A 27,523-nucleotide genomic window follows, 5' to 3' on the forward strand; every position below is an offset into this window, starting at 1 on the left:
TTTATCATTAATTTCTTTAATAGATATAGGCTTATTCAGATTATCTCTTCTTGTTTGAGTTTTGGCAGATTCTGTCTTCCAAGTAATTGGTCTGTTTCATCTAGTTTTATTAAATTTGTGGTCAGAGAGTTGTTGTAATATTCCTTATTATCCTTTTAATGTCCATGAGAGTTACTGTAATGTGTTCTCTTTCATTTGTGATATTAGTAATTTGTGTCATCTTTCTTTTTTTCTTAGTTATCCTGGCTGGAGGCATATTGATTTTATTGATCTTTTCACAACTCAGCTTTTGGTTTTGTTGATTTTCTCTGTTGATTTCCTAATTCTAATTTTACTGATGTCTGCTTTAATTTTTATTATTTCTTTTCTTCTGCTTACTTTGGATTTAATTTGCTCTGCTTTTCCTAGTTTCCCAAATTGGAAACTTAAATGATTGATTTTAGATCTTTCTTCTTTTCTAATATATGCATTCAGTGCTCTACATTTTCCTCCAAGTACTTCTTTTGCTGCATTCCACAATTTTTGTTATGTTGTATTTAGCAGCTTTTATCTCGCATAAAATGAAGTCTAAATCATTTTATTTGTCATTTATGAACATAGTTGAATTTTTTAAGTTTGTATAATATATATGAAACTCAAGATTCAGTATTCATAAGCAATGAATGTTTTTCTCATTTTTAAAAATAATTTGAGCTGAGTTTATGTTTCAGTTACACCCACTATAAAGAGTTAAAAAAATTTTTTTAATGTTTATTTAATTTTGAGAGAGAGCATGGGCAGGGGAGGGATAAAGAGAGTGGGAGACACAGAATCTGAAGCAGGCTCCAGGCTTTGAGCCATCAGCAAAGAGCCTGATATGTGGCACGATCTCACAAACCATGAGATCGTGACCTGAGCCAAAGTTGGTTGCTTAATTAACTGAACCACCCACGTGCCCCCCACACTGTAAACAATTTTAAAACACATTCCAAGCACACAATTTTTCACATTAGAATAATTGAGTAATAGTTTAATGGTTTTTTTTTCAAAATTAAAAATTTATTCTGCAGAAGACCTTGTTAAGAGGGTGATAAGGAATAGACAGGAAAAAATATTTGTAAATCACATATCTGACAAAGGACTCATACATAGGATATATACTCTCATCTCAAAGCTCAGTGGTAAAAAAGTAAACAATCCAATTAAAAAAAATAACCCTGCGGTGCCTGGGTGGTGTCAGTTGAATGTCCGACTCTTGGTTTCAGCTCAGCTCATGATCTCAGGTTTCATGAGTCTGAGCCCTACATCTGTTTCTGCGCTGACAGTGCAGAACCTGCTTGGGATTCTCTCTGCCCCTCCCTCTCTCAAAAAAGAAATAAATAAGCATAAAAATTTTAAAAACAATAAGCCAAAGACATGAAAAGACATTGATGTCCATTTTGTTGAAATCACAATGTGATATTGCCACACTCTTTGCCAAATGGCTAAAATAAAAAGTAGGGATAACACCAAGCTGGTGACGATGAAGAGAAACTGGATTACTTATTCATTGCTGGTTGTAATGTAAAATGGTACAGCCTCTCTGGATAGAGTCTAGATAGCAGGTTTTTTTACAGTACTAAACATGTTCTTACCTTACAACCCAACAGTTACATTCTTAGGCATTTGTCTCAGAGAAATGAAAACATGTGTTCACAAAAAACCTATATACACAAATGTTCACAGTGCATTTATTAGTAACAGCCCAAAATAGAAAATAATTGAAATGCCCATCAGTAAGTGAATGGTTAAATGATGGTACCACCATGGAATACCATAGAATGCTACTTAGCAATAAAAACAAATAAATTATTGATGCAGGCTACTTTTGTATTTAGGTTACACATTTGGATATGACTATTCGTGAGCACAGGGGAGAAATGGAGCAGAAAATAATTAAATTAGAGGGTACTCTTGAGAAATCAGAATTGGAACTTAAAGAATGCAACAAACAGGTAAATTAGTTAAAATTACATATTTTAAATTGTTTTAAAAAATAACTCCATAACTGTAAGCATCTGTTGTTCACATAATGTGGCTTTTAAGTAGAATACATACAATAAAAATACTACATAATTTTAATTATCTTGTACATACTACTTTAATTCATTTTTCTCATTTTAACTTTTTCTCCAGCTTTATTGACATATGACAAAAATTGCATATATTTGCGGTATACAACATGTTTTCCTATACATATACTCTGTGTAATAATTAACATGTCCATCACCTCAGTTATTATAATTATTTATTTTTGTTGAGAACGCTCAATATCTATTCTCTTGGCAACTTTCAAGTATACAAATACAGTATTACTAATTATAATCACTGTGCTGTACATTAGATTTACAGAACTTACTCATCCTGCATGACTGAAATCTTGTACACTTTGACCAACATTTCCTCATTTTCCTCACTCCCTTGCCCGATGACCCTCTTAATGTTATTTCAAATATAGGTTTTCTCATATCAGTATGTCCACGTATTTATCCTCACGTGTGCGTGTTTGAATATGTATAAAATATCTCTGGAAGGATTTGCAAGTAATTCTCTTCTTTGGTTACCTTTAAGGAAGGAACACAGTGGGAAGGGGATTTTATTTTCACTAACTAGAGTTTTTTTACCTCTTAAACATATTAGCTATAAAACTATTTGTAAGACCATATAACACTTGTTGCTTTAATGTACCCTAATTTTCCTTTCTTACACAAATGTGATTGAGACTTCCATCTCTTGTGTGTTTCAGGTATACAAAGAAGCTTCTTATTAAGCACAAGAATCCTGATGTTAATGTCTAAGTTATAATGGCATTAAGAAAAACACATTTTTATATTGGCTACTTTGGATTTATGTGTTTAAAGCTTGACTTACTTGGATTGCAATTATGATTTAAAAATTATTTTTCCTTAGTTACATTAACATTACTCTTTTTAAAATTCAGATAGAAAGTTTGAATGAAAAATTGCAAAATGCCAAAGAACAGCTTCGAGAAAAAGAGTTTATAACACTACAAAATGAACAGGAGATAAGTCAACTGAAAAAAGAAAATGAACGAACACAACAAAAGATGAAAGAAATGGAAAGTGTAAGCAAATTATCTCTTCCTAAGAAACATACTAATATTATCTGAAGAGCGATATAAATCTTAATGTTTTAAACTGGTTGGTTTTAATATATAGAAGCTGTGCCATAAGTATTTTGGGGCTAATTATTTGTGTCAGATACTAGTTTCTTTGATCTTTTTTAAATATTTATTCTGATGTTCCAATTATAGGCAAGGGCATCATCCTATTTATATTGCCTATAGGCATTGTCATAGTATCTCTCACATAATGAATTCACAGTATGTGTTCACTTGGTCAACAAATATTTATTGAGAACCTACTGTGTAGTAGAGCTGGAGATACAGATATCAAGATACACTCATTTATCCTTGATGAATTCCATCCAGCGAATGAATGAACAGATAATAACTGTACATTATTGAGACTAAACACATTGAGTTAGTTGCCAGGTGAAATTTGATGACTTCATATTATCAGTTTGCATGTGTGCTGAATGGGGAATTCCACCCACTTGCCTTTTTAAAAAGTGAATTTGCTTCTTTTAATTTGTTTGTTTTTTAAATGTTTGTTTATTTTTGAGAGAAAGAGCGTGCGCATGGATGGGAGAGGGGTGGAGAGTGGACAGAGGATCCAAAGTGACTCTGTGCTGACAGCAGCAAGTTTGGTGCAGGGCTCAAACTCACCAACCATGAAATCACGACCTGAGTCAAAGTCAGACACTCAGCTGACTAAGCCACCCAGGCATCCCAAAACTGAATTTGCTTCTAAGAGCTCTCATGGGTGTTACTTTTTTTTGCCTTTAAATAGTATACTCAACTTTAAAACTTCATATATAGATCTTCATTGTGTTTATCTGTGTGCAGACAGATACTTTTACAGAAAAGACCTTAACCCATGTAGATTAATGGTGGGTTTTGGTTATTCATGCCAATATATTCTCCATCTGTGAAATGGATATCACATATTAGTTTGTTTTTTTACTTTATATTATTGTGTATTCTGCCATGTTATATTCATAATGATTAAGGATTATACAGCTTACATATTAGTCATGCAAAATATACCATTTATCCCAGATTTATTAATAGTATTTTGTCATTTTCTTATCATTAAAAAGGAAGAGGCACCTGGGTGGCTAAGTCAGTTAAGCATCTGACTCTTAGATTCGGCTCAGGTCATGATCTCATGGTTTCGTGGGTTTAAGCCCCCCATTGTCAGGCTGATGTGGAGTCTGCTTGGGATTCTCTCTCTCCCTCTCTATCTGCCTCTCCCCCACTCGCGCTATCTCTGTCTCTCTCAAAAATAAATAAATAAACAATTTTTTAAAAAAATAAAAAGGAAGAAAAACATTTTCTAAGTATCAATTTCATAGAAACTGATATTCATTGTGTGTTAAATTTTATAGAGATCAAGTTGGGATGGGGAAATCACTTATTAAAAGAGAAATCAGAGTAAGAAATAGGTTATCTATATCATTTCATTTTGAAAGCTACAAATATCTTGTGTATTTCAGGTTATGAAAGAGCAGGAACAGTATATTGCAACTCAGTACAAGGATGCCATAGATTTGGAGCAAGAATTGAGGTTAACTCGGGAGCAGATGCAGAATTCTCATACAGAATTGGTGGAGGCTCGTCGTCAACAAGTCCAAGCACAGAGAGAAGTAGAAAGGCTCTCAAGTGAATTGGAGGAAGTAAAGCAACTCTCTAAAGAAAAAGTAATCCCTATTCTAAATAATTTTACCTTACTAAAAATCTTAAAAAGTTTTAACATTTACTTTTTTCTAAGTTGTAGATTATAGTAACTGTGTTGCACACACTGAATGTACTTAATGCTACTGAATTTGACACTTAAAACTGGTTAAAGTGATAAATTTTATGTTATGTATATTTTACTAATATTTTAAGGAAAATGTTATATTTAGCATAGCTTTGTAATATAACTAACTAGGAAGTCCTTCAGAACTGAGTTTTAGCCAAACTAGTTTTCAATAAATTGAGTTACAAAGTATTTTTAGATTTTCAAGTGAGTTTAAGCTGTCATTTGAAAAAATAATAAAGCTAATCTTTTTTGAGTAAAATTTTTACATTTGTAGCCACTCTTATAAGTGAAACTGACAATCTAAATTTATAACTGTTATGAAACCTATAGTTCAGAATCCTTATGGAGAGAAAGTGCTTTTAATAACAAGAACTATAATATAAATTGTATTTGGTAGAAGGTTAATAACTTTGCTTAAAAATACTTGGAGGGCGCCTGGGTGGCTCATTCAGTTAAGTGTCCAACTTCAGCTCAGGTCATGATCTCACAGTAGGTGAGTTTGAGCCCTGCAACGGACTCTGTGCTGACAGCTCAGAGCCTGGAGCCTGCTTCGGATTCTGTGTCTTCCTCTCTCTCGCCCCTCCCCCACTCACACTCTGTCTCTCTCTCAAAAATAAACAAACATTAAAAAAAAATTTTTTTTTTAATACTTGGATTGTTATGCTTGGGTTAATTACTTGGACTTTGAGAAAAATGTGTTTATTGGTATTTCAGTAATGTTCCTGTTTTATGCTTTTTATTATGGTTACTAATACAGGAATTACATTAAAGTATCTTTACATTTAATTTTGGTAAACTTAATGTTTTTATTCACATTTCTGCTTGGACTAATAAAGAATATATAAGGAATTTTTATTAGAATATGTTGGGCATTTGGGAGACTCCTAGGAAAAGGGGAGCTCTCTACTTTTATCTCATCTTTGTCTTTATCTGTAGTATCTATAGTACAATTGATTTGATGTGATAAAGTAAGCTCAGTTAATCAAAAAAGTGAATGAAAGTGGGGAATTATTTAAAATGACAGTTTCTTTTCAAGTTTTTATTTTATTTTTCAAGTTTTTTTTTTTTAATTCCAGCTAGTTAACATACAGTGTAATATTAGTCTCAGGTGTAGAATTTAGTGACTCATCACTTACATACAACACCCAGTGCTCATCACAAGTGCCCTCCTTCATCCCCATCACCTTTTTCACCCATTCTCCTGCCTGTCTTCCCTCTGGTAGCCATCAGTTTCTTCTCTATAGTTAAGAGTCTGTTTCTTGGTTTGCTTCTCTTTTTTCCCTCCCGTATTTGTTTATTACTTAAATTCCACATTTGAGTGAAATCATATGGTATTTGTCTTTCTGTGACTTACTTAGCATGATGCTTTCTAGCTCCATCCACATCACTGCAAGTGGCAAGATTTCATTCTTTCTGATGGCTGAGTAATATTCCACTGTGTGTGTGTGTGTGTGTGTGTGTGTGTGTGTGTGTGTGTTTGTGTGTGTGTACCACCACTTTTTTAAAAGTTTCTATTTACTTAATTTGAGAGAGACAGAGACAGAGCAGGGGAGGGGCAAAGAGAGAGGGAGAAAATCCCAAGCAGGCTCCACATGGCCGATGCAAAGCCTAATGTGGGGCTCGAACCCACAAACTGTGAAATCATGACTTGAGCCAAAACCAAGAGTCAGATGCTTAAATGACTGAGCCACGCAGGCACCCGATATGCCACTTCTTTTTTAATCAATTCATCAGTTGATGGACATTTGGGCTCTTCCCATAATTTACCTATTGTTGATAATGCTGCTATAAACATCAGGGTGCATGTATCCATTTGAATTAATATTTTTAGGGGCTCCTGGGTGGCTCAGTCGGTTGAGCATCCGACTTTGGCTCAGGTCATGATCTCACTGTTGTTGGATTTGAGCCCTGCATCAGGCTCTGTGCTGACAGCTCGGAGCCTGGAACCTGCTTTGGATTCTGTGTCTCCCTCTCTCTGCCACTCTGCCTCTTGTGCTCGCTCACTCTCTCTCATATATAAACATTAAAAAATTTTTTTTGAAATATTTTTTTATCCTTTGGATAAATACCTAGTAGTGCAATTGCTGGATCATAGGGTAGTTCTATTTTTAACTTTTTAAGGAACCTCCATACTGTTTTCCAGAGTGGCTGTACCAGTTTGCATTCCCATCAACAGTACAAGAGGGTTTCCCTTTACTCTGTATCCTCCCGAACATCTGTTGTTTCCTGTGTTGTCAGTTTTAGCCATTCTGACAGGTGTGAGGTGATATCTCATTGTAGTTTTGATTTGTTAAATTGACAGTTTAAAATACTTCAACTCAGAACTCTAAATATATATTCTTTTAGATATTGTAGATCTTTTAAGTTAGGACAAAATCTTGTTTTTTTTATGTGTGGGCAGGGTCTTTGCTTAGAATTCCACCTAGCCATTTTTCATTAACTATATTCCTGTTTGATCATCTATTGTTTCCAATTTTGGTTTATTTAAAGGAGAAGAAGAATTAAAAGACATTTGTAAATCAGTTAGAGTATAACATCTCTTATATTTTACGTGGAGTTTCCCATAATATTTTACAACTATTTTGACTGCTTCTAATTGGGTAAAAAATGTTTGTGACTCATTCACTGACCTGTCTCAAAGCATAGAACTTTCTTTTAAATAAAAACTTTCTTTTTGCTTGTGTATTTCCTCAGTGTTCATACATAATATATATTAAAATTGCATAATTAGAATCCTAAGCAAAACTAGCATAAATAGGTTTGGATAAATACACAACTGACTCTTGATAAGCAAACAGTGCATCTGGTGAACAAAATGCATAGGCAGACCTTAGAGTAAACTGTTACCTGCCAAAGTTCAGCATGCTGTGGTTATTAATTTGCTTTACAGAATACATTGGTTAGTGAACTTCTATTACATTATGATAAACAATACACTAATACAGTCCCATTCATAGTCTCTTAAATGTCTAGATTTTAAAGTATACCATTTAATGTTAACTTTGTATATGAGTGTTTATATAGTATTATAAAAGAGTGAAGTACTTCCACAGGTACACACTATTGGTTTAGTTTTAATAACCAAATAAACAAGTGAAATAACTTTTCCTTAATATGTAATTTTTAAGGAAGCTCATGGAAACCATTTAGCTGAAGAATTAGGGGCTTCTCAAGTACGTGAAGCTCATTTAGAAGCAAGAATGCAAGCAGAAATCAAGAAATTGTCAGCAGAAGTAGAATCTCTCAAAGAAGCTTATCATCTGGAGGTAAAGAAGATGTAATTCGTTCTAGTACTGTCTGCTAAAGTGGGTTGACCTATCTGAACAAAAGTAGAAGTCTAACTTCTGAGTATTCATTATAGAATAATTCATTGTGGTCTTCATTTCTGGTAGCTTAATATAACTTCACATACACTGTGGAGTTAAGAGCTTAAATTCTTTAGGCAGGCAGCCTGGTTCCAAATCTTAGCTCATCACTTAGCACTTACGTGACCTTGAGTAATTAACCTCTCTGTCTGAAATGGGTATAATAATGTAATGTACCTCATAGAACTGTGTTGAAGATTAAATGAATATAAAGTTCTGAGACCAGAGCCTGTCTCATCATCATCTTCATCATAATCAGTCATAATATAGCACTTGCCAAAACTAACTGGAAAAAGCAAACTGGAGGTATTTAGTAAACAACATAAGCAGTTTCATGTGATATGAATCTGTAATGCTTTGCAATGTCCAACATTTGTTGTGATAGTAAGTTAGAAAGGCAAAATTAGAACCTCATACTTTTTATCTACGAGTATGTCCTGAACCTTTATACAAATGAGCACTGTTATCAATTAGAATAGCATTTCTTATCTATTTAAAAACTACATTTGAGGATATACAAAATGTGTATTTTAGACCTAAATAACTTACAGAGTTCTAGTAAAGCATTTTTCTATATAACAAGGATTACAAATACGTTCATATTAAACTCCTTTCAGAGGAGTTTGGGACCATCTTTGTGAGGGATTGGTGGAGCTTGAAGTCGCCACGCCTTGCTTAAAGGGTTTAGATTCAGATCTCTTTAAAAACATGGTGTCTGCCAAACAAAACACATTTGCAAACTGAATCTAGTCCCAGGCTAAGGGATTCCAACCCTTGGTCTTTAGAGACAAATGGAATCCTGTTGGATTCAGTATAATTATTTAATAAATATTAGTTACTCAACTAAGTGACCTTCGGTAATAACTAGTCCAGCTCAACTGTTTACCAGCAACTACTCTTTACACTTTTATTATGTGGTCTCTGTTCTACTTTTATTTATTATCCAGTTTTTTACTTTAAGTTTTGTAAGCCCTCTGAAATTAATTATAAGCAGGGAATACAAAAAATGAATTGTAAAAATTGGTTCTACTATTGCTATTTAGTATTTGCTACTAATGTTTTATACGTATGATATAAAAATAAGAATTTGTAATGTTTTTATTCTCTTTGACACTTGACAGAGATTTATTTTTAAAGCATATATGTTGTTTGATTATAAAAATGAAGGAGTATGTCATTAAAGTACCAGTATAAAGGATCAATAATTTTTAACAGCATTTAAAAAATTACAGGTTTCAGAATTGTCACAAGTCATTTAATTGCAAAACCCCTGATATTTTTGATAAGAATTAGATTTTTTTTAAGTTTTTATTTTGGAAAATTTTGAAAGAATGGTATAAATCCTCCTATATTTATTATTCAACTTTAGCAATTATCAACTTGTGGCTAATGCGATTTCATCTATAAGTATATTGACCATTTCTTTTTAAAAGGGAACACTTTTGAGAATGAAAAGGGGTGCAACTACACCAGGACACCAGGCATAAAACTCAGTCAGTCCTAAGCAAACTGGGAAATATGATCACTGTATCTTTAACCTCACTCCCTTTCCTCCACATCTCATTCTCTTTTGAAGCAAATCCCAGACATCATTATTTCATCAATAAACATTTCAATAGGTGTCTCTAAAAGATAAGGTCTATTTTTAAGAAACCTAGCCACAATACTATTATCACACCTAAAAATTGACAATCATCCGTTAATATTATCAAATACCCGCTCATTGTTCGGATTTTCCCAGTTGTCTCAAAAATGTCTATATAGTTAATTGGTTCAAATCAGGATCAAAAAACAGACCATGGTCTTTGGTTCACTGTTCTTAGGTAAATTTAAGACTATAGGTTTCTTCTCCCCCTTTTTTCCTCTCATGGGTTATTTGTTGAGAAATCAGATGTTTGTTCCTATAAACAGAATTTACTTTAGTTTAAGTGGAAGTGGAAAGTATTAGAATGTTTTTGAAACCAACTCCACCCTACTTAATTCTTTTCTTTTTCAATTTTGGGGCTGTGTAGATGATTTCACATCAAGAGAACCATGCAAAGTGGAAGATTTCTGCTGACTCTCAAAAGACTTCTGTTCAGCAACTAAATGAACAGTTAGAGAAGGCAAAACTGGAATTAGAAGAAGCTCAGGATACTGTAAGCAATTTGCATCAACAAGTCCAAGACAGGAATGAAGTAATTGAAGCTACAAATGAAGCATTACTTATTAAAGTAAGTAAACATATAAAAGTACATAAAACACATAAATGAAAAAGTGAATTTATGACTTATTTTTCCCATCCTTGTAGTTTATAAAGGAAAATATGACCAAATGTTGACCAGTTTGAATAAAAAGCATTTTATTTAGAAGACATTGGATGTAGGGATTATGAATATGATGATTATCAGATTACTATAGGAGAAATAATTTATAAATGTTCAAACACAAACTTAAATTTTTAAAAATTTATTTCTATTTTTTTTGGTAAGAACATTTATGTTCTACTCTCCTAGCAAATTTCAGTCATATAATACAGTATTACCAACTGTAGTCACCATGTTATGCATTATATCTTCAAACCTTATTGTCTTTTAGCTAAAAGGTTTTACTGTTTTACTAACCTCTCTTTCCCTCACTGCCCAGCAAACCCTTTTCTACCTGCTGTTTTTATGAATTTGACTTTTTTTTTTAACAGTACATATAAAATGATTCCATGAACTATTTGTCTTTTCTGTTTTATTTCACTTAACATAATGCTCTCAGGGTCTTTTCATGTTGTCACAAATAGCAAGATGTCCTTTCTCATGGCTGAATAATATTCATTGTATGTATATAGATACCATATCTTCTTTATACATTTATCTATTGATAAACACTTTGGTTTTTTGCTTATCTTGGCTGTTGGAAATAATGCCATCACTGAACTTGGGAATACATGTATCTTTTTGATATCCTGTATTTTTTTTTTTAATTTTTTTTTTCAACGTTTATTTATTTTTGGGACAGAGAGAGACAGAGCATGAACGGGGGAGGGGCAGAGAGAGAGGGAGACACAGAATCGGAAACAGGCTCCAGGCTCTGAGCCATCAGCCCAGAGCCGGACGCGGGGCTCGAACTCGCGGACCGCGAGATCGTGACCTGGCTGAAGTCGGACGCTTAACCGACTGCGCCACCCAGGCGCCCCTTGATATCCTGTATTAATTCCTTTTGAGTATATACCCCAAACTGGTGTTGCAGGATCATGTGGTATTTCTGTTTTTAATTTTTGAGGAACCTCCATACTGTTTTCCATAGTGGCTGTGCAATTTACATTCCACCAACAGTGGACAAGGGTTCCCTATCTGCACACCCACACCAATACTTGTTATCTCTTGGGTTTGTTTTGTTTTGTTTTGATACTAGCCATTCAGACAAGTATGATGTAATATCTCATTGTGGTTTCGATTTGCATTTCCCTGATGACTAGTGATGTTGAGCACCTTTTCACATACCCTTTGCCTATCTGTATGTGTTATTTGGAAAAATATGTGTTCAGTTTCTCTGCCGATTTTTAATTTGGATTGTTTGGGTTTGAGTTATATGAGTTCTTTATATATCTCAGGCATTCACCCCTTATCACATACATGATTTGCAAATATTTTCTCCCATTCTGTAGGCTGCCTTTTCATTTTATTGATAGTTTACACTGCTGTGCAGAAGCTTTTTAGTTGCTTATATTTGATTTCAGTGCCCTTGCTTTTATGTCATATCCAAAAATTTATTGCCAACTTGATGTCAGGTACCTTAGCCCTCTGTTTTCTTCTGGAAGATTTATGGTTTCAGATCATAAATTTAAGTCTTTCATCCATGTAGAGTTGATTTTTGTGTATGGTATAAGATAGTGATACAGTTTCATCATTTTCTATCTGTCCAGTTTTCCCAGCACTGTTTATACAGATACTATCCTTTATTGTATATTCTTGGCTTCTTTGTCACAAATTAATTTGCTATATATGCATGGACTTATTCCTGGACTATCTGGTCTGTTCCTTGATCTATGTGTCCATTTCTGTACCAGTACCACATTGTTTTTATTACTGTAGTTTGTAATGAGATAATGTGATGCTTCCAGCTTCCTTCTTTTTTCTGAAGATTACTTTAGATATTTGAGGTCTTTTTCGTTTTCATACAGATTTTAGGATTGTTTGTTGATATTTCTTTGAATAATGCCTTTTTGATGGAATTTTAATGGGGATTGAATTGAATCTGTAGATTGCTTTGGGTAGTATATTTATTTTGTATCCTGCAACTTCAGTGAATTCATTCATTCTAACAATTTTTTGATAGTTTTTAGTGTTTTCTATATATATTATGTCATCTGCAAATATAGACAGCTTTACTTCTTTCCAACTTGGATACTTTTATGTCTTTTTCTTGATTAATTGCTCTGGGTAGGACTTCCAGTACTGTGTTGAATAAAAGTGGTGAGTGGGTATTCTTTTCTTGCTGCTGGTCTTACAGGATGTTGAATTGTGTCAGATGCTTTCTCTGCATCTACTGAGATGATTTAAAGATTTTTATCCTTCATTTTGTTAATGTGGTGTATCACACTGATTTTTATTTTTATTTTGTTTTTTTTGTAGATAGTGAACCATCCTTGCATCTATGGAATTAATCCCATGTGATCATGGTGTATGATCCTTTTAATAATGTATTGTGGAATTTGGCTTTTCTGCTATTTTGTTGAGGAATTTTGTATCTATGTTCATCAAGCATACTGGCCACTTTTCTTGTGGCTTCCCATCAGGGTAACACTGGCTTCATAAAATGAGTTTGGAAGGGTTCCCTCTTCTGTTTTTTAGAAGAGTTTAAGAAGGGTTGGAATTAATTCTTCCTTAATGTTTGATAGAATCTGCCAGTGAAGTCATCTGGTCCTGGACTTTTGTTTCTTTGGAAGTTTTTGATTACTGATCCAATTTCCTTACTATTAATTGGTTTGTTCAGATATTCTCTTCATATTGTCTTGGTAGAATTTGTTTCTTCTAGGTTGTCCAGTTTGTTGGTATATAAGTCTTTGTATCAGTCTCTAATGATCCTTTGTGTTTCTCTGGTAGCAGTTGAAATGTCTCCTCTTTCATTTCAAATTTTATTAATTTGGGCCTTTTTTTCTTGGTAAATCTAGCTAAAGATTTGTATATATATTTTTTACCACTTTAAAAGCCCTCTATTTTCAGTTTCATTGATCTTTTCTGTTGTCTTTTTAGTTTCTATTTCTGCTCTGATCTTTATTATTTCCCCTTTTCTTAATTTTGGGCTTTGTTATTTTTCTAGTTCCTTAAAGTATGAAGTTAGGTTATTTGAGATCTTTCTTGTTTCCTAATGTAGATGTTTATTACTATTAACTTACCTCTTAAAAATATTTTTTCTGTATCCCATATGGGATACCATATTTTGTATCCCATAATTTTTGGTATGTTGTATTTCCATTTTCATTTGTCTCAACATAATTTTTTCTAATTTTTCTGGCCTCTTGGCTATTCAGTAGCATATTTTTTTAATCCTGACATAATTGTAAATTGTCAATTTTCTTGTAAGACTTGTATTGTGGCCTACCACATGGTCTCCCTTGGAGAATGTTCCTTGTCTGAGAAGAATGTGTATAGGCCTTGTATGGAATGTTCTACAAATGTCTGTTAAGTCCATTTGGTGTTATGTGTAGTTCAAGTCGTTTTTCCTTATTGATTTTTCTGCCTTGATCTATCTATCCATTGATGACAATGGGGTATTTAAGTCTTCTACTATTATTATATTTCTGTCTTTTTCTCCCTTCAGGTCTGTCAATATTAGCTTTATATATTTAGGTGCTTCTATGTTTTTTAGGACCATAAATATTTATGTAATATATTCTTTCAGATTGACCCTTTTATCATTACATAATGACATTCTTTGTCTCTTGTTACAGTTTTGGCTTAAATATTGTTTTTTTCTGATGTGAGTAGAGCTACTCCACGATTTTGATATCCATTTACATGGAATATATATATTTTTATATTATTTATTTTTAATGTTTTTTTTAATTTTATTTTAAATTCCAGTATAGTTAACATACAGTGTCATATTAGTTTCAGGTATACAATATAGTGATTCAACACTTCCATTCATTACCCTGTGCTCATTACAAGTGATGAGCATGTTTAATCACCATCACCTATTTTACCTATCTACCCACCCACCTCCCCTCTGATAACCATCAGTTTGTTCTGTGTAGTTAAGAGTCTTTCTGGGTTTATCTCTCTCCTGTTTTTTTTCCTTTGCTCATTTTATTTGTTTGTTAGTTTCTTTTTTTAAAAAATGTTTACTTATTTTGAGAGAGAAAGAGCTTGCACATGCATGAGTGGGGGGCAGGTGCAAAGAGAGAGGGAGAGAGAGAATCCCAAGCAGGCTCTGCACTGTCAGCAGATGGGGACTCGATCTTACAAAGCACGAGATCATGACCGGAGTCAAAATCAAGAGTCGGACACTTAACTAACTGAGCCACCCAGGCACCCCTTGTTTATTTGTTTCTTAAATTCCACATGAGTGTAATCATATGGTATTTATCTTTGTCTAACTGACTTATTTCACTTAGCATTATACTCTTTAGCTCCATTTATGTCACTGCAAATGGCAAGATCTCATTCTTATTTATGGCTGAATAGTATTCCATTGTAAATATATACCACATCTTCTTTATCCATTAATCTGTCAATGGACATTTGGGCTGCTTCCTTATTTTGGCTATTTTAAATAATGCTCCAATAAACAGAGGGGTTCATATATCCCTTTGAATTAATGTTTTTGTATTTTTGGATAAATACCCAGTAGTGCAATTGCTGGATCATAGTGTAGTTCTATTTTTGGCTTTTTGAGGAACCTCCATATTGTTTCCACAGTGGCTGCACTGGTTTGCATTCCTAAAAACAATGTAAGAGGGTTCCTTTTTCTCCACATCCTTGCCAACACTTGTTTACTGTGCTGTTGATTTTAGCCACTCTCATAATTGTGAGGTGATACTGCATTGTGGTTTTGATTTGCATTTCCCTGATGGTTATTTATGTTGAGCATCTTTCAATGTGTCTGTTAGCCATCTCTATGTCCTCTTCGGAGAAATGTCTGTTAATGTCTTCCACCCATTTTTAAATTGGATTATTTGTTTTTTTGGTGTTGTATAAGTTCTTTATATATTTTGGATACTAACCCTTGGTCAGATATATATATCATTGTAAGTATCTTCTCCCATTTCATAGGTTGCCCTTTAGTTTTGTTGATTGTTTCCTTAACTGTGCAGAAGCTTTTTATTTTGATGAGGTCCCAATAGTTTATTTTTGCTTTTGTTTCCCTTGCCTCAGGAGACATATCTAGAAAAATAGTGCCACAACTGATGTCATAAGATTACTGCCTGTGCTCTCCTCTAGAATTTTTATGGTTTCACATTTAGGTCTTTAATCCATTTTGAGTTTATATTTGTGTATGGTATTATAAAGTAGTCCAGTTTCATTCTTCTGCATGTAGCTGTCCAGTTATCCCAGCACTGTGTGTTGAAGAGACTGTCTTTTTCCCATTGCCTCTTTCATCTGAAGATTAATTGACCATATGATTGTGGGTATATTTCTGCCTGCCTTCCTGCTTTCCTTCCTTCCAGAGACAGTGTGAGCAGGGGAGGAGTAGAGAGATTGGGAGAGTGAGAATCCCCAAAGCAGGCTCCATGCCCAGCATGGAGCCCGAAGCTGGGCTCAAGCCCACGAACCACGAGATCATGACCTGAGCTGAAACCAAGAATCGGATACTTAACCAACTGAGCTACCCAGGCACCTTGGATCTATTTCTGGGCTCTCTGTTCTGTTCACTTGATCTATGGGTTTGGTTTTTGTGTGTGTGTGTGTGTGTGCCAGTACCATACTTGTTTTGAATACTACAGCTTTGTAGTATGTCTTGAAATCTGAGATTATGAGACCTCCAGTTTTATTGTTCTTTTTCCATATTTCTTTGGCTCTTCAGGGTCTTTACTGATTCCATACAAATTTTAGGATTATTTGTTGTAGTTCAGTGAAAAATGCTATTGATATTTTCATAGTATTGCATAAAATCTGTAGATATCTTTGGATTGTGTGGACATTTTAGCAATAGTTATTCTTTTAATCCATGAGTATGGATTATATTTCCATTTCTTTGCGTCATTTTCATTTTCTTTCATCAGTATTTATAGTTTTCAGAGTCCAGGTCTTTTACCTCCTTGGATAAGTTTATTCCTAGGCATTTTATTATTTTTCATACAATTCTAAGTGGAACTGTTCTCTTAATTTCTCTTTCTGCTACTTTATTAGTGTATAGCAATGCAGTGGATTCCTGAATATTGACTTTTGTATTCTATGACCTTACTGAATTCATTTAGCAATTTTAGTAGGTTTTTCATGGTCTTTAACGTTTTCTATATATAGTATCTTGTTATGTGCAAATAGTTAAAGTTACATCTTTCTTACTAATTTGGATGACTTTTATTCCTCATCTCATTACTATGACTATGACTTCCAATACTGTGTTGAATAAAGGTGTTGAGAATGGACATCTTGTCTTGTTCCTGGTCTTAGGGGACACACTGTCAGTTTTTCACCATGGAGTATGATGTTAGCTTTGAGTTTTTGGTGTATCGCCCTTATTATGTTGAGCTATGTTCCCTCTAAACCTACTTTGTTAAGAGTTTCTATCATGAATGGATGTTGTACTTTGTCAAATGCTTTTTCCTTGTCTCTTGAAATGATCATATGGTTCTTATCCTTTCTAGAGTTGATATGTATCACATTTATTTGTGAATAACAAACCACCCTTGCATCCCTGGAATAAATCCAACTTTATCGTGGTGAATGCTTTTTTTTAATGTATTGTTAGATTCAGTTTGTATTTAATATTTTGTTGAGGATTTTTGCATCTTAAGTTCATCAGTGATATGGACCTGTATTTCTCTTTTGTTGTAGTGTCTTTGTCTGGTTTTGGTATCAGGGTAGTGCTGGCTTCATAGAATGAATTTGGAAGTTTTCCTTCCTTTTGTATTTTTCGGAATAGTTTGAAAAGAAGAGGTGTTAACTCTTCTTTAAATGTTTGGTGGAATTCACCTGTGAAGCCATCTTGTCCTGGACTTTTGGAGTTATTGGATTACTGGGAATCAGTCTGCTCAAATTTTCTATTTCTTATAGATTGAGTTTTTGGAGATTATGTGTTTCTAGGAAGTTCTCCATTTCTTCTAGGTTGCCCAGTTTGTTGGCATATGATTTTTCATAATATTCTCTTATAATCCTTTGTATTTCTATGGTGTCAGCTGTTCTTTCTTCTCTTTCATTTCTGATGTTTATTTGAATCCTCTCTCTCCCTCTCAATTTTTTTTTTATTGGTCTGTTGAAAGGTTTATCAATTTTGTTGATCTTTTCAAAGAACCAGCTCCTGTTTCATTGATCACTTCCAATTTTTTTTTGTTTCTATTTATTTCTGCTTTAATCTTTATTATTTTCTTCCTTCTGTTGGCTTTGGGTTTTGTTCTTTTTTTTTCTAGCTCCTTTAGATGTAAGCAGATTGTTTATTTGAGATTTTTCTTGCTTCTTGAGGTAGGCGCTTATTGCTATAACTTCATTTTGAGAACTGCTTTGCTGTATCCCAAAGATTTTGGACCACTGTGTTTTCGTTTTCATTTTTCCCCATTTTTTTTTAGAATTTCTTCTGGATTTCTTGGTTCCCCCATTCATTGTTTAATAGCATGTTATTTAACCTCCATGTATTTGTGTTCTTTCCAGATTTTCTTATGGTTTGATTTCTAGTTTCATAGCATTGTGTTCAGAAAAGATGCATGGTATGACTTCAATCATTTTCAATCTTTTGAGACTTGTTTTGTGGCCTAATGTGATCTATTCTGGAGAATGCTCCCTGTGCACCTAAAAGAATGCATCCTGGAGCACCTGGGTGGCTCAGTCAGTTAAGTGTCTATGTCGGCTCAGGTCATAATCTCATGGTTCATGGGTTCGAGCCCCACATCAAGCTCTGTAATGACAGCTCAGAGCCTGGAGCCTGCTTTAGATTCTGTGTCTCCTCTCTCTCTGCCCCTCCCCACTCATGCTCTGTCTCTCTCTCTCTCTCAAAAATAAATAAACATTAAAAAATTTAAAAAAAATGTGTATCCTATTTTAGAATGGGGTGTTCTGAATATATCTTAGATCCACCTGGTCCAGTGTATCATTCAAAACTAGCATCCTTGTTGATTTTCTGTTTGAATGATCTATCCATTGATGTAAGTGGGTATTAAAGTCCTCTACTGGGGTGCCTGGGTGGCTCAGTTGGTTGAGTGTCTGACTTCGGCTCAGGTCATGATCTCACCATTTTTGGGTTCGAGCCCCATTTTGGGCTCTGTGCTGCCAGTTCAGAGCCTGAAGCCTGCTTCCGATTCTGTCTCCCTCTCTCCCTGCCCCCTCCCCCACTCGCACTGTTTCTCTCTCTCAAAAATAAATAAAACATTAAAAAAAAAATTTCAGTTTTCTATTACTACATTACTATCAGTTACTACCTTTATGCTTGTTAGTAACTACTTTATGGATTTGGGTGCTATCACATTGGGTACATAAATACTTACAATTGTTAATATTTTCTTGTTGGATTGTTCCCTTTATGATTATGTAGTGTCCTTTTTTTGTCTCTTGTTATAGTCATTGTTTTACAGTCTGTTTTATCCCATAGAAGTATTGCTCCCCTGGCTTTCTTTTCTTTTATATTTGCATTATAAATGCTTTTCCCTCCCTTCACTTTCAACCTTTATGTGTTGTTTGGTCTGAAATGAGTATCTTTTAGGCAGCTTATACAGATAGGTCTTGCTTTTTTATCCATTCTGTGTCAGTCTTCACTCTGGCTTTTGATTGGAGCATTTATTCCATTTACATTCAAAGTAATTATTGATAAGTATGTACTTAGCACCATTTTGTTATTGTAGTTCTTTTCTGTCCCTCTCTTCTCACAGTTTGCTGCTTTCTTTAGTGATACAATTGGATTCCTTTTTCATTATGTTTTCCCTATCTGTTACTGTGTGTTCCCTATACTGTTACTGTAACATTTGTATAAGGAAAATCTAGTTTTCATGGAGTTTCTTAGTGTAGTTTTAACATATTTCAAGTGAACATAGGTAATTTTCCCAAAATGAAGGGTTTAAACAGAGTTTGGAAAACTCTCATGGTTTGTTATGAAAGGAATTTGTGTTCTGGGCAGAAGCTTGACTTAAAAAATCATAGATTCTTAGAGATCATTTAAGTAATTTATTCATTTAACGAAAATATATTGAACACCTACTGTGTACATATGTTTCTACAGGAATCAGAATTAACCAGATTACAAGCCAAAATTTCTGGACGTGAAAGGGCAGAAGACATCAAGTTTCTACCAGCCCTGCTTACATCTGCAACAGAAATTATGCCTGCCATTCAAGATCCAAAATTTGCTAAACATTCTCATGCAGCTTTTTTCAAGTGTAGAAAACTACGTCGCTCAATTAGTGCCAGTGACCTTAGTGTCAAAACTGGTAGTAATGAAGATCTTTCTGAAGAATTACTACAAGACTTAAAAAAAATGCAATTAGAACAGTCGTCAACATTAGAAGAAAGCCAGAAGGATCTGATTTATACCCAGCCAGTCTCATTTAAACCTCTCACATATGACATGGAAGATGATAGTTCTGAAAGTAATGACTTCAGTACTCTTAGTGGAATGCTAAGATATATAAACAAAGAAGTGAGACTATTAAAAAAGTCTTCTATGCAAACAGGCGCTGGTATACCTCAGGTATGTATGTCTTTCATTAGAAGTTATAATAATTTGTCTCCAATGAATATCATTTTATTGTTTGTAAAAAAAAAAATCCATGTATTTAAATGAAGCATGCCATTAAGTGATACATAAATACTGAAAGTTCAAAAAATTCCATTATAAGTAGGGTTGAAAATTTAGCATTGAAAATTAATTTTGATTAAAATAGCCTATACATATGATTAAATATAATCTTTATATTTCATTAAAGTACTAAGTCTATTTCATATTAGGAAAGTATTTTGAACTCTAGAATAAACTTGACCCTTGAACAGTGCAGGGGTTAGGGGCACTGACACCCCAGTGCAGCTAAAAATTCATATATAACTTTTGACTCCCCCCAAACTTAACTGGTAATAGCTGGTTTACTGGAAGCCTTACTCATAACCTAACAGTTTAACACATATTTTGTATGTTATATGTATACAATAAAGCTAGAGAAAATGTTAAGAAAATCATAAGGGAAAATACATTTATAGTACTGTATTGTATTTACTGATAATGTAAGTTATATCATGTTTTACAAGATGAATTATCTGTCAGTACCCACATCAATATTGTCTTATACAAAACACTGTTGGTGTTATATATGTATAACTAACACTAAATATAAAAAATGAAAAGATAATATGAAAAAAATTCATATTTATTTATAGGTTAATAATTCATACATTGATAAGGAAGCAGCAGCAATATGAATGCTTTATGGTAGCCTAGCCTCTACACTAATGAATCATTATAAAATTTCATTCTAGCCATATTCATTATATACTGTTGGAAACAGTGTTCTATTTTTTTAAAAAACTACTTACCTGTGATGATGGGCTGCTCTGCAACCTTCTTCATTTACTAGAGAGAGGGACACACCCTATGGTAATGTTATTTGAAAGCAAAGTTATAAAACAGAAAACTAACACATTATTAAGTTTATATTAAATACTACTTACCTTATACCTATGTAAGGATAGTCTGCCTACTTCCATATACATCTTGCACATGATGTTCTACATGCTCAGTACTTAGATGATGCTGATGATGACATAGAAACATCTCTTACAGTTCTTGTCATACATTATTATTTAACATGAAAATACACATACACAACAGTTCGATTTATTAATTATACAGCCATTATTATTATTGCTGTCTGAAGGATGGCAGAGGCAGAGGGGTGGAGGAGGTGGAAGGGGAGGCAGGAGAGGCAGCCACATTTTGTGTAACTTCATGAAAATACATCAGCATTTCTGGGTGATTTTTTTTTATTTTATTTTTTTTTGCTTTTGCATTTCTTTCAAAATATTTTAGACAATACCAATTGTTCTTCAACCATTTGCTTTAGTTTCAGTGTCCATACCCTAGAAGGTCCATGTCATAAAACTAAATGTCTTTGGAGGCATTTTTGTCTGTATTAAAAACCCATTCAGGCAGATACCCTTTCTCCTCAGTGATTTTCATAATAGTGTCTGGGAACTGTCTGCTGTTTCTTGGTCAGCAGAAGCTGCTTCTCTGTTAGCCCAACATTTTTTTTTTTTAAACAATGTACTCTTTAATAGTTGATGTTACAGGTTTACCATAGAGTTTAAATTATGATTTTCTTGAATTGCAAATTAAAAAAATTTTTTTAGTATAATTGTCAAGTTGGTTTTCATACAACACCCAGTGCTCATCCCAACAAGTGCCCTCCTCAATGCCCATCACCCACTTTCCCCTCTCCCCCACCCCCCCATCAACCCTCAGTTTGTTCTCAGTATCCAAGAATCTCTTATGGTTTGCCTGCCTCCCTCCCTTTCTGTAACTTTTTCTTCCCCCCCCTTCTCCTCTGCCATGGTCTTCTGTTGTTTCCCAAGATCCACATATGAGTGAAAACATACGCTATCTTTCTCTGCCTGACTTATTTCACTTAGCATAATACCCTCCAGTTCCATCCACATTGCTGCAAATGGCCAGATTTCATTCTTTCTCATTTCTAAGTAGTAGTCCATTGTATAGATAAAACACATCTTCTTTATCCATTCGTCAGTTGATGGACATTTGGGCTCTTTCCATAATTTGGCTATTGTTGAAAGCACTGCTATAAACATTGGGGTACAAGTGCCCCTATGCATCAGCACTCCTGTATCCCTTGGGCAAATTCCTAGCAGTCCTAATTCTGGGTCATAGGGTAGTTCTATTTTTAATTTTTTGGGGAACCTCCACACTGCTTTCCAGAGCTGCTGCACCAGTTGGCATTCCCACCAACAGTGCAAGAGGGTTCCCTTTTCTCCACATCCTCTCCAGCATCTATAGTCTCCTGATGTGTTCATTTTGGCCACTCTGGCCGGCATGAGGTGGTATCTCAGTGTGGCTTTGATTTGTATTTCCCTGATGAGGAGTGACATTGAGCATCTTTTCATGCGTCTTTGGGCCATCTGGATGTCTTCTTTAGAAAAGTGTCTATTCGTGTCTTCTGCCCATTTCTTCACTGGATTATTTGGGTTTTTTTGGGTGTGGAGTTTGGTGAGTTCTTTATAGGTTTTGGATACTAAGCCTTTATCCAGTATGTCATTTGCAAATATCTTTTCCCATTCCATCGGTTGCCTTTTAGTTTTGTTGATTGTTTCCTTTGCAGCACAGATGCTTTTTATCTTGGTGAGGTTTCAATAGTTCATTTTTGCTTTTAATTCCCTTGCCTTTGGAGATGTGTCAAGTAAGAAATTGCTGTGGCTGTACTTCAACATTTTTTCAGCAAAACCTATTTCTAAAATTAACAGACCATCCTTTGCTGACAAATTCTCCAGCTTTAGATCCTTATCTTTCCTTTGTCCTATGTTGTCATATAATGACTTTGCTTTTTCTCAAATCATAGTAGAGTCTATAGGCATGTCTTTCTTAGAGCAATCTTACAGTCACATAAAAGTTGCATTTTCAAAAACACAAGATAAAAAGTACAAGGTTTTCATACCTGCTAGCATAACTGCAGCTATGGCTTCACAAATTTCCTTTTCTTTTTTCACAATGGTCCTTACACTGGATTCATTTATCTTGAAATGGCAGGCAGCCACAGCTGCAGACTTCAGTCTACAGTACATACCAAGCAGTTCAATTTTATCTTGTAATGTCATGACTTTTCTCTGCTTCTTGGGAGCTCTTCCAACATCACTCGCTGCACCTCATATGGGTTCCGTGATGTTATTCAAAGTGTATGGTATTGCACTAAACACCATGAAAAATATGTGAGAACTGCAAGAAGTCACTTTTTTATTGTGATAAACAATTTAGTGGAGAGATGAACTGCTCACATGGAGATGATAAACGTCACACAGTGTTTTAAGCAATACAACACTTGAACTCACCACAATAGCCACAGGTGGTGGCTACGAAATTATTACAGTACTACATTTAATTTTATACAGTTATTTAATACCACATCTTTACATTTGTTTACATTTCAACTGCAAATGGCACCATATACAATCTGTGTGTGCATACGTTTTGATAAACCTTAACTTTTTATAATAGATTTGTGTGTATGTTATGGTAGTAAATGAAAAATAGACTAGTGTCTTCATATGTTTTATGCATTTATGACATACCTTTCTCTTAATTTTTTGATATTTCTAGGCTGTGAGGCTCTTCCATAAGTTTTTTTCAAATTGTTGCATGTCTCCAAAAAATTTTTCAATATATTTATTGAAAAAAATTAGCCATATAAGTGGACCTATGCATTTCAAACCTGTGTTATTCAAAGGTCAGCCCATGTTATTCAAGGGTCAGCAATACTAGAAAATGTTTTTGGAGTTCTAAAATTAGTTGTGTTTCTAGACTTCTGGAAACATTCTAGTAAAAATTATTAAGGGGACCTTTGTTTTAGTCATAGACTTCCACAGTGGCAGAGTATCTCATTTACATAACTTATCTACTTCCATTATTCTGTGTATATCATACTGAATAGGTAATTATATCCCTACTACACAGACCCTGCAGACACTCAACATTTTTATAAGCATTTGATCCATAACTTGCATATAGAAATAAAGAATCTCTTCCAGAGAAATCCAGCTTTTTTCAAATGCCCATTGGCTTCACTTTCAAAATAGAATTGGTGGCCTAAAAATTTTTTAAAGCATTTTTAGAATGGATCTAAGACAAAAACTATTAGAGCTTCTTTTCATTTCTCTACTTTGAAAGGAGCTTAATTTACTACTTATAAGCAGAAAGCGATATAAATAATATTCTTATTGGTAAAATAAAATTTTCACATGAAACCTCAAGTATATAGCAAGTCAGATGGTATAGTAAACAAGGCAATTGTGTATAATGCCTGATGAAATTAGTTTTCGTCTAGCCTTTTAAAACTACATTTGTGTTTACTTTATATCCTTTATTCAGCCATTTGATTATTTATTGAGCATCTACTATATACCAGGCACTGGAATTATAGAAATAAGCAAAACTGGCCAACTGGCCAAACAGAGTTTACATTTTTGTGGGGAAACTTTCAGTAAACAAGTAAATAGATATATGCTCTAATGCTAGGTGGAAATAGCATACAATGTGATGGGAGTACTGTTTTAGATAAGGTGGTCAGGGAAGGCCTCTCAAGAAGGTGACATTTGGGGGCGCCTGGGTGGCTCAGTTGATTAACCATCCACCTCTTAATTTCGGCTCAGGTCATGATCTCACAGTTCGTGAATTTGAGCCCCACTACGGGTTCTGTGCTGATGGCGTGGAGCCTACTTGGGATTCTCGCTCTCTCCTCTGTCCCTTCCTCGCTTGCGTGCTCACTCACTCTCTCAAAATAAATAAGCTTTTTTTTTTTTTTTAAATGACATTTAATCAGAGTCCTATAATAAGTAGGAAGTAAGAAATCCCAATATGTGGAGGAAGGGCAGTGGAGGAAAGGGAACAACAGGTACTAAAGTCCTGAGGTGGTAGTGTGTCTGGCATGTACAAAAACCAGCTAGGACGGATATTGCTGGTTTGGTGTAAACAAAAGGCAAAGTAGTAGGAGATAGATGATGTTAGTTAGGGGTTGGGTTGTAAGGTGGGGGGTGAGGGTGCTCTAATAGTCTTGTAGCTCCTGCAAGAACTTTGGATTTTATTTGAAGTGTGATGGGAAACCATTGGAGGGTTCTGCATAGGGAAATGGCAGTTATCTGATGTATGTTTTTAAAGGGTCACTCTGGCTGTTTTATGAAGAGTGGATGATAAAGGAACAAGAGCAGAGACTATCTAGGTGGATAGTCTTGTATCTGTAGGTGGATCTTGTAATAATCCAGGCAAGAGACAATTTGGGGTAGGCAGGAGGATAGATGTGGAAGTGTTGCGAATGGTTCCATATCTGGATATATTCTGAAGGTAGAGCCAACAGGATTTAATGTAGGTTTTGAGTGAAATAAGAGTCCAGAAGGCTGCAAAGATTTTGGCCAGAGTAAGTGAGCTTTCACTGAGTTGGCGAATACTAGTTGATGAGCAGATTTGGAAGCCTCTTAGATCAAAAGTTTGACTTTAGATATATTAAATTTGAGATTTCTATTAGATGTCGAACTGAAGGTGACAAATGAATGACTGGGCTAATGAGACTAAAGTTAAATTTTTAGCTCAGCATGTAGATGGTTGTTAAAGCCATAATGCTTGTTAGTCAAGGGAATGAGTGGGAGTAGAAAAAAGAAGCCCCGAAATTAAGCCTAATTTAGTAAAGCTAAGTTACTTTTAGCATTCAAGAAGTTGAGTATCCAATAAAGCTGAGATTTAACAGTGAGACAGGAGAAAAAATAAGGAAAACATAATATCACATGTTTCAGAAAGAGAGTGATATCAAACGTTGCTAAATAAAGTGAGGAATAATAGTTGATATATTTGGTAAAATGCAGGCTGTTGATGACATTTATGAGAAACAGCTTCATGTGTAATAGTGGGATAAAACCTGATTAGAGTGTGATCAGCAGAGAATAGGAAAGAAATGCAAACACCAAAAACAGGCAACTCTTTTGATGTAAAGAAATGAGGGAAATAAGAAAGTTTTTTGTTTTGTTTGTTTGCTTTTAGAATACGAGATAAACAGCATTTGACTGGTGGGAATGATCTGGTAGACAGGGAAGCTGATAATTCAAGACACAGAGTGGAAGGAGTAAAATTCTTAAGGTAGGCTGAAGGAGATAGACTTCAGCAGAGAAGAATTGGCCTTGGATAAGAGTTCATCCACTGTAGTGGGAAAGAAAGCAAAATATATGCGTACAGAAAACACATGGAAGATTTGGTGAGAAGGGAGCAATTTCTTTATTGATTGATTGCCTGTATTTTCTTAGTGAAGGTTTTCTAATGAGGTTATGAGCTATGGCAGGGTAAGGTATTGGAGGTTTAAGAACAGGAAAGGTATATGAAATAGTTTATCTTGGAGAATGGGAAATATAAACGGACTAGGGAAGTCTAGCAGGATTACCAGGCAGATGGTTTTGTTGGTTGAAATAGCCCTGCAAGTAAGTATATCTGGCATCTTTGTCCTTATTACATGCCAGCAAGACAATGTCCCTTTCTTCCCATCATAGTGACAACCAAAAAGAACTGTCATGAGTTTTCATAATGTTCCCTAGTGGGAAACATTGCTTCCTTTTTTAAGAACTCTGCTCCACTCCAGTGGCCCTTCAAGTCCTAGATGTGCAACAGTCTATTTCTGGTCAAATAGACCTTGATTTATTTAGAATAAACTTGATTAGTACAGTGACAAATTGTAATCATAGTAATACACAAGCATTAGTACTATATGCAGGCACTATTTGCTTTACATAAATTTGCTCATTTAATCTTTATTGATTGGTACTATTATTACCCAAATAGTACCAAATACTTCTTCTATTGTAGGGGGTACTATTTTTTTAATTTTTAAAAAAAATTTATTTATTTTGAGAGAGAGAGTGGGGGGAACGGGCAGAGAGGGAGAGAGAGAATCCCAAGCAGGCTCCACACTGTCAGTGTGGAGCCCAATGCTGGACATGGGGCTCAAACTCCAGAACTGTGAGATCATCAGCTGAGCCAAAATCAAGAATCTCTTAATCAATTGAGCCACCCAATTGGTGGCTAGGTGCTAGGGGGTACTATTATTATCCCCATTATATAGATGAGGCTTGTTCTTAACCACTGTTGATATACTAATTTCATAGTTGTGTTCTATTGTCTTCAGTACTGTTTAATTACATAGTTTGGTCTTGCAACTGCTTAGTAAATTAGAGATTAAGAGGTTAGGACTTAAAAGTTACTACACAACTGATTGATAGAATATCTAGTCTATAGGTCATTGGAATAATAGATGCATTTGAATAATCATTTTACCTATTCTGTTTTAATGGAAGCTCAGAGCCAAATTAAAACATGCAAAATACTGGGGCGCCTGGGTGGCGCAGTCGGTTAAGCGTCCGACTTCAGCCAGGTCACGATCTCGCGGTC

At 34.6% G+C, this 27,523-nt stretch overlaps 1 protein-coding gene across 2 annotated transcripts in view; it reads left to right on the forward strand.

Moving 5' to 3' along the window:
* CCDC18 (coiled-coil domain containing 18) overlaps nucleotides 1-27,523 on the forward strand; it is a 115,798-nt gene that overhangs the window by 78,786 nt on the left and 9,489 nt on the right. For both annotated transcript variants that reach the window (XM_030326761.1, XM_030326762.2), the window contains exons 23-28: nucleotides 1,857-1,973; nucleotides 2,960-3,103; nucleotides 4,597-4,800; nucleotides 8,033-8,170; nucleotides 10,282-10,482; nucleotides 19,610-20,077. In XM_030326761.1, the coding sequence (XP_030182621.1) occupies nucleotides 1,857-1,973; nucleotides 2,960-3,103; nucleotides 4,597-4,800; nucleotides 8,033-8,170; nucleotides 10,282-10,482; nucleotides 19,610-20,077 (1,272 nt within the window). The remainder of the gene's footprint in view (nucleotides 1-1,856; nucleotides 1,974-2,959; nucleotides 3,104-4,596; nucleotides 4,801-8,032; nucleotides 8,171-10,281; nucleotides 10,483-19,609; nucleotides 20,078-27,523) is intronic.

The sequence above is a fragment of the Lynx canadensis genome, chromosome C1 (genome assembly GCF_007474595.2).
Source record: "Lynx canadensis isolate LIC74 chromosome C1, mLynCan4.pri.v2, whole genome shotgun sequence".
Taxonomy (NCBI): Eukaryota; Metazoa; Chordata; class Mammalia; order Carnivora; family Felidae; genus Lynx; species Lynx canadensis.